Genomic DNA, 8,358 nt, shown 5'->3' on the forward strand with positions numbered 1-8,358 from the left:
GTGAATATTTCCTTTCACAGCCGGCTACTGCATTTGGATCTACACATTCGTGAGTCCTCATTTGACTACTCATTCTTTTCCCATTGTGATTTTGTCATTTTGTATTGGTTACTTTGCTTGTTAATTTATCCGAACACTCTGATAAGGTCCTAGCCAGCTACACGCAGCTCAGTTTGACAACATTTATCTTCTTGTTTTGAGAGAGTTCGTCCTATTTGATCGGTTTCTTGGATGTCAGTAGTGAGTAAAGGATCTTCCAGCCTTCGTCCATTTTTGTACTCTGATCTTCTGTTGGAGTATGTAACAACGTGAGCTGTGCTCTACATTCTGGTAACGGAACCCAGTGCACTTTTGGTGTTTGCTACGGTTTCCCGTGTATTTTCCGTCTGTAAAAGTGTCCTCTGATGCAGTTTCTCCGTCCTCTGTGGATAGTAGGTGTGGCTAGTTTCAGTATGCTTTTATGGTTGTTTCCGTCCCGTACCGCGAATTGGACTAGGACGACATCCACACCAAAAACCGAGAATGCTGAAAGGGTGAACGTGAGCTCAAGGCGGCACTTGACCGAAGTGGCAACTGCCTGAGTTGTATACGTTTTGAAATCCGGTTCTGGTGAGGTGTTCTGACTGCCCGCCGAAACAATATGGATGAGGCGAGTTCCGAATCGTTCGACTGGTCCGTACTCGCAGATTATGTTGACAACTGGTTGCCACTTGTAACTTCAAACATGAACTCGACAGCAGCATCTGAGTGTTGTAGTGGTCTGGCTACCCAATAAGTTAGTTTACCAGGAGTGTGTGGCCAAGAAATAAAAATGATTACGCTAGGTTGGGCATACAAAAATAAAGAGATCAGACGGAACAGACTCACTAACAATTGTTCCCTTTAAAATAGTTCGTCGTTGGCCCAGATCAGCGAATAAACAATGATCCAATCATGTTGGTCCAGAGGTCTTCTTCTGAACAGTTCCCACATATGATAGATTCCGAAGATGTCTGAAATGTTTTGGTACCAGAGTTAGTACATGAGACTCGCGAATGGCCGCTGCAAGCGCGAGCGACATCAGAAGAGAGAGTCGAAGCACGTGACCACGCTTGTATTCTGTGAAATTGTACAAGTGCGCGTTTTTGTAGTTTTTCGTATTTAAACAAAAACCGATTGTGCAATTGATGAAATATGTGGTGTTATAATGGAAGTAAAATAAAGGTACAAAAAGCCACAGTGTTCCTCCTATTCCGCTCAAGTAAGCCTGATCAACAATAGATCATTTGGAGCAGCAAAGTCCTCACTGAAAGTCCTAATATCACCAAATCTGTGAGTGTTGATTAAAGGATCCCCTTATACTCCTGAAATTGCAGTGAGGGCAGAAATCTCACTGATTATGACGATGTCACCAAGAAGTTTTCAAGTTACTCGCTGGCTACGATTCAGCTCAGGCAATAAATTATTCATTATTTGAACGAATACTTTATTCTACTTTCAGCTGGAATATTTTGGGCGGCCATCGGCTCGTAAGGGAGCTGTCCTTCATATTGATATTGCGGCCGGGGAAACCTCCAGAGCGTGAGATGCTCTCCTAGAGTATGTAGGTAATACATTACTGAGGGATATTCGATGTCGGAGTCTCTAAGCACGAAGCGTTGTAAATTGGATCTGCAACCAAATGGAGCTGAGAACACCCTCCAGCTGTGGCGTTTTGTACTTTTATTTTGCTTCCATTATAACACTGCGTATTTCGTCAATTGCACAATCGTTTTTTGTTTGAATACGAAAAACTACAAAAACGAGCACTTGTACAATTTCACAGAATACAAGCGTGGTCACGTGCTTTGATTTCGCTCGCGGTTGCATCGGTCGTTCGCGAGCCTCATGTACTATCTCTGGCATCAAACTTTATTAAAGTATTACTTTTTCGGTACTGTTACTAAAGATATACACGAGACGTAATTGAGTATATATTTTGCCTTTCAGAATCTACGTGGAGTGAAAGTGGTCCGCAAAAATGGAGAACTGGAACCTGTAACGGTGCGTGCAATAAGTATAAACGTGAATTTGTGATCTTCAGGCGAAGGCACGTCAGACATAACGCATACGTGCATGAGGAACCGAATACAGTTACGAATAGTTGTGGCCTCATAACCAGGATCGCACATAAGAACTGACCCGGCATTCACGACAAGTAGCCGAGGTAAACAACAACGTATGAAAGAACACTGGCTCGCCTTATTTTCCGGCGGTCGTTGCGATTTATGGCACAGTTCAGCCAAAGACAGTCACTATCTTCAATTGGTAAAATAATGTGCGCCGGCAATTTCCATGCAGATATCTCAAACTGACGTGTTACCTGCTGACTAGTTGTAAATTTCGAGGATTGGAATCATCCAAAGACGTGCACACTTGCATCACCATTGCAAGAAACATTGTTCCTAATAATAAGACCAAACGCTGAGCAATCTTCCCGAAAAAAGCTCCATTCTGAATTTCGCTGAACTCGCTCAACCAATATGTCAAATCCGACAAGGGCAACCCAAACAAACGTCATTCAACTATTCACCTGGGTGGAATTTTTGTTGAATGCGTTTAGAGTACGTTGTAATATGAGAATCTGTTGTCGCTCTTGATGTCGTAAACTGGTATGCACATACAAGTGAAGCACCGGTTTTACGCCGTCTGGTTTTTACTTTAGAGGACAAATAATTTATCAGTCACGTCCTTATTTTCGACAATATGGGGTTAATAAGTCTTTGTACTACGTGTGTACCGGAGGCTGACCGTAGAGGGGATGGGCACCCACAATGCTCCGGAGTAATACGGAACCAAATCGTACGATTTCCGGCGGGTTGTGGCAGGTAAATTCAAGGAGGTCCTTACAACGTACGACAACTACAACTACCTATGGAAGTGTCCACCAAAACTGAATATGTGACTAATAATCTGCTTTCATTATTGCGGATGATGCTTTCGGTCCCGGCGATTCTTAACAAGTCCGGGAGGGTGCTCCTTTTGCAGTTGGAGGAAGGGCATTTTAGGCCAAAATTCTTTACCAGATAACATCAGAAAGTGTTTTTTCTGCGTTTTTCCAGATGTGATTGTCGGCTGGACACGAACAGGTTGAATGAGTCCATTCAAGGCAACTGGGCTCATATTCTAAGCTTTCCGGATCACAGATGGCCTGGGTACCTCGCCCGCTCATGTATACCTTTGAAGAAACCTAGCAGTACGTTCCTGTGCGTCAAATGTTTAGCTTCCCCTGGGAGATGACTGATGAGCGGCACCGCTGAGGACGTTCCTAATTAGCTTGTTACGGGTATGCCGACACGAACCCACACGAGCTATGGTTCTGAGACAACGATTGTCGAAAACCTGAGGACGCCTCAGCTCCGCTGCTCGAACAGGCCAAGTGTCACATCTATACAACAAAACGGCCCGCAATGTAGCCTCTTGCGATTCAAGGACATACCACTCTGACGCCATAGGTGCCTCCAATTAGCAAACGCGACCCGGACCTTGCAGATCCATGCATTCACCTCATCTGTCACACTACAATCAGAACTAATACAAATTCCAAGATACGTAAAACGCTTCACAACTTCCGGTACATCTCTCTGGATTGTAAATGGCGCGTTCAGTGACTGCACGTCCACGAGCATGACTTTACACTTTGTGGGTGCAAAATGCATGCCAAAGGACGGGATGACTTCGGTCAATTCACCCAAAAACACCTGCGCCTTCTCCTCCTCTTCGAAGATGAGAACGACATCCCCTGCGTACTCCAGACCGACAAGGTTTTCTTCACAGGCTATTTGAACACCAGGGTTTTTGGAGACTCTCCAGCGTTCGTCTCATATTTCATCGATCACGAAGTTGGAAAGGAATGGAGTGATCATCCCTGACAGACAATGCTTTGTGTACGGAAGCCTTTGGAGAGTTCTCCGTATACTCTTACACGTCAGGAAGTCTGAGAACACAAAGGACGTATTATGTTTACCAACTTCCGGGGCACTCCTCGGTGTGCAAGTGTCTCAAGAAGATCAGACCGATCAACCGAGGCGAATGCGTCTTGTAAGTCGAGGAATATTAGAATTGTGGGTAGCTTATGCGTATGGCGTTATTCTAGTACCTGACGCAGTGTGAAGATTTGGTCAACGAAACCCCTACGAGTCCGGAATCCCGCTTGCTGCTCTCGGGTCACTATCTCACGAGCCACCGTAAGGCGACGAGACACAATTGACGCCAACAGCCTCGTTACGACCGGTGTCAAGCTGATCCCCCTGTGGTTACCACACTCACTAGGCACCCCTTTTTTGGAACAAGGGCACTATCACCGATTCTTCCCAGATGTCTGGGACAGACTCCTTTTTCCCAGACTGGGTGTCGAGGTTTGAAGATTGATTTGGAGATATCTGAGGATATCGGCGCCATGTTGCGCTCAAAACCGGTGCATGACGAACGGAGTCATGAGACCTAAGTGCTAGGCCTACGAGGTGAGAGTCATTAACAAAAACAAGTTATAAGGAATGTAAAATCATTACGAAAATTCGGCCCAGAGTAACAAATTAAGTGAAATCACAACGGTGAAACAAGCGGAAAGCAATGTTATAAAAATTGTCATTGGAAAAAAACAATGATGAAGCACATTGGATAATCTGAAGTGAAATGCATATACAATGCTCTGATTAAAAAAGAACTATAAGATAAGGCCTGTGAAACCAGATATATAAACAAGAAAATGTTGGAAAATATGTAGCTTGTGTATCTGGTGCAAAAAAATCACACGAACTTCAGGTTGTTGTGTTGTCTTTCCTCTGGTTAGCAGGGTAAAATTTGCCAACTTACACGTGAGATTACGAAAGAGAACGATACACAGGACTCACAAACTAGATAAAGGAGGATAAGAGGACTGATTTCAATGGCATACTGGAAGGTGGGCAAGAATTTCTTTGGTTTTGAATAGCACAGAACATGAATCAGATTGGCAGCATGGTTGTTTTGATAAAATACGCAGAACGCTGAGCTTTCCAACACGTCAAGCCGCCCAGCAAGCTAAATATGTGGCTCACATTGATGAGACACTAGGGGATAGGGCGGAGGGCGATCGTATCCAGGATAAGGAGGCGGTGGTAAGTCAGGATCCGGTGGCGCTGATGGTCCTCCTTCAAACAAGTTGAGCGGACTCCCCTCGGCCGGGCCGAATCCGATGGGAGGACGCGTGGGTGTTGTGGGACGGGGCACAAGTGACCGAGACTCTTCGCTGGCACTTGCGAATGCAGTCGGAGCAGAGGGTTCTTCAAACTTCGTTGGATGCGAAACAAATGAGAGTAGTGTGATTTTCGAAAAGGTTGCTGCTAATTAGTAATGAGTTAGTATCGTGCAACCATTAAACATATGCCGCAACACCTATCTACTAATGCTAGAAAATACTCACTCGAGATAATTTGTTCCCGAGATGAAACATAGCGCCCATTACAAAAGCCCTGTATACTTCGAAAAGTCCTCCCGTTTCTGGCAAAGGTACCAGAATGCTTAATTGTTTTCACAAGATCTCATCCATAGCTCATAATGGGGCTAGCTAGGAACAGTCCGAAAACTCCGCATATTGAGAAAAGTCTTTTCGTCGTTTGATGAGGGAGCTGGCATCTTCTAACTGCATTTTCGGCCGAGATGAGTTTTACTGATTCCAGTTGTATACACGTTTGAGTTTTATTTGCGAGCTCGGCAATTTTATTGCGTTTCAGAACTGACCAAAAAGACATTGACAACGCTGTGAGCATTACTCAGATTGATGGTAATATGTTTGCAACAACATTATCCCATTTAATGAACAAACTAGGAGCCACTAATCGCGACCACTCGCCTCCTAACGTTGATTTGTTTCAGTCTGCCGCTGTCATTAGCGAAGAGAAATTCAGAATATCGTGGAGGAACTTTAAAACGTCACTTATTCAGTCGGTGTTTACGTACATGCCGAACCCCGATAACTGAGATAGAACCTATGGGGTCATTTGACACGTTTCAGCAGTTCCAGTTAAGGCTGTACAGTAACGCGACTGAACGGAAATCAGACCTTTTAAACAAGTGATCCTGTTATTTTTATCGGTAAGAAGTTGTGCAGGTAGGGAACTGTTCAAAACTCGTGAATTCGAATGCCGTCCTCGGCACCTATGTATATTCGCATCAGGCGTACTAAAACTTTTGAAGTGGGATTTACGACTTTACTTCATACCCATGTAACTAGTAGCTATCTATATTGTTAAAAAATGGTCTTCAGATTCTTTAGAACGGCCCTGAGTGAGCAAGTACTCCAATGTTACATGAGAGCGATTTTAGTCAATGTGGGCGATACGATCCAATTGGGACTGCTAGTAGTACTGCTAGCTGGGATTCGGGTTTAGCGTGGGACGTCGTCAACTTGTCAGAATTCTTCCATACACCGGGGAATGATGAATAGAAAAAGCAAAGAATGTAAATACGCTGTAAATCACAGCAGTGCTTTGTAAAATTCCAAAGCGGTTCTTGTTTTGCCAGAGTTACGTCACCTTGGTGAACGTTGCCATGCGCCGCATTAGCCATAAAAGTGCGTCGACTTCCGACTAAACGCTGACTTTCAGTTTTGAGGCTTTCTTGCGCCTCCACGCCCAAAGGACCGAATGCGACTCCTATCCAAATTCCAGGGTGGCGTTGGTTGCGTAAAAATATCGTTGACATTAGCTATATGCAATGCACCGCCAGCTCACGTGACTGTACGGTGGAGACTATGGAGTGGCAATCTCAAACCGTCCTGGGGAGCGAGCGCGGTACTCGAGTCATGCGTTGGAACGCAATTTATTTTCTTGCTGAATCTGGTCACATCATACTCAAACCAGCCAGGATGGCTATAATGCTGATGGGTTATAATAAGAGCGAAAATCCAGTCCGGTGTTTTTAAGTTTTTGTGTGGACAGACCAGAATGACTGCACCATGACAGAAGAAGGACCGCTCACAGAGTGGTGTGAACAAACCCCATGAATCGCGCGACTACATATGTAGAGCCAAAATACACGGCTCAAAAACCCTGAAGCCAAACCTTAAAAACAGAGGAGCGAGTACTGATATGACTTGAGAGTGTGGTAGAAGTAACAGAGGAACGAAATGGCTGCCATTGAAACAGTAGCGACAAAGTAATGTTCTCCAAAAAAGATGAATTTATTGTTCGAAAGCTAGGGACTTTCAATTCAGCTGGTCCTCATTAGACGATTTTAATCTCCGTTTTTGCTTGTCTAAGTCATCGTTCTCAAATCAGTCGGTCTAGTTTCTTGTAATGCGTACACAACTTTCTGGACCTCACAGCTTTTTAGGCTCGACAACCAATCAATAGAGCGTGGAATTCCATTCAGTTTCAGTGACACCGGATTTGGAACAAGCAAGTTTTTCTGCGCTATGCATTCTGTAATCATTGTTTTATACGATGTCTGGTTAGCTGGAAAACGACCAAGCTATCTAGCAATGTGATACAGGATAACGTGTGCACCAACTGATCAGCTGACGCCCTGCATGATACACATTACTTCGGACGCAGGTGATCGATAAATAAGTGACTTACATCGTTCGGATGAGGTTGGACTACTGCTATCGGGGAGATACGTTCGTGAAAGGCCCAATGTTTCTGCATTTTCGTTGCACCTCGCTGCCTTTTACAACAACATATCAACCAGACAACGGCGGCTATTGCCACACCGGCAGCGATCCATACGAAGGTCAATCTATGGAGAGAGTGGAGGCTGATAAATGAGTGTCGCTTATAACAGGAATTCCTCTCAAAACAAACAAACATGCCCTGTCGATGAATCTATGAACATGATGATTGCCACCTATCTTTAAATTACACCAAATGTAAGAGTTAAAAGGTAGATCACCAAGAAAGAAGCCTGACTAGACTTACAGATTGTATAAAAGTTGTTTTTTTAGCAAGGATAAATGGTTAAGCGTATGAGAAAACTACTGAAAACGGCAGCAGACCGGCCGACCATAACCACATCCAGCTTCATATTGACAAAGCGTTGACATTCGACGATGAAGCTCAGCATCCCAGTTACGATTTATGCGCCTTGGGACGACTGGAGACCGGACACAAAATTTTAACTGGTTCTCTGACTGCCGACATATGACGGCAAACATGACATAGTCGTCATCGTCTTTCTTGACCAGCTTAGGAGTGACAGCAAGTGATGTTGAACAACGAAGTTAGGTCACCAAATATCTGACAGAGGGGTTTGACGGCCTCAAAAGAGCGGAGTCCAAGGGACAGTTCGATTAGAGCGAGTTTGCATACCGTTCAGGTTTCGGATTTTCTCAAAAACAGTCCGAATTTATACTATATATAT

General features: G+C 44.3%; 2 protein-coding genes across 2 annotated transcripts in view; one reads left to right on the top strand and one right to left on the bottom strand.

Annotated features, from left to right (window-relative positions):
- T265_06692 (hypothetical protein) overlaps positions 1–8,358 on the top strand; it is a gene marked incomplete at both ends in the record, with an annotated part of 18,741 nt that overhangs the window by 2,057 nt on the left and 8,326 nt on the right. The window contains one exon of the mRNA XM_009172026.1: positions 4,957–5,117. Within this exon, the coding sequence (XP_009170290.1) occupies positions 4,957–5,117 (161 nt within the window). The remainder of the gene's footprint in view (positions 1–4,956; positions 5,118–8,358) is intronic.
- The window catches only part of T265_06693 (hypothetical protein), a gene marked incomplete at both ends in the record, with an annotated part of 23,047 nt that continues 19,205 nt past the window's right edge, over positions 4,517–8,358 (bottom strand). Inside the window, 2 exons of the mRNA XM_009172027.1 lie at positions 4,517–5,289; positions 7,578–7,737. Of these exons, the coding sequence (XP_009170291.1) occupies positions 5,041–5,289; positions 7,578–7,737 (409 nt within the window). The remainder of the gene's footprint in view (positions 5,290–7,577; positions 7,738–8,358) is intronic.

This window comes from Opisthorchis viverrini (genome assembly GCF_000715545.1).
Source record: "Opisthorchis viverrini unplaced genomic scaffold opera_v5_143, whole genome shotgun sequence".
NCBI lineage: Eukaryota > Metazoa > Platyhelminthes > Trematoda > Opisthorchiida > Opisthorchiidae > Opisthorchis > Opisthorchis viverrini.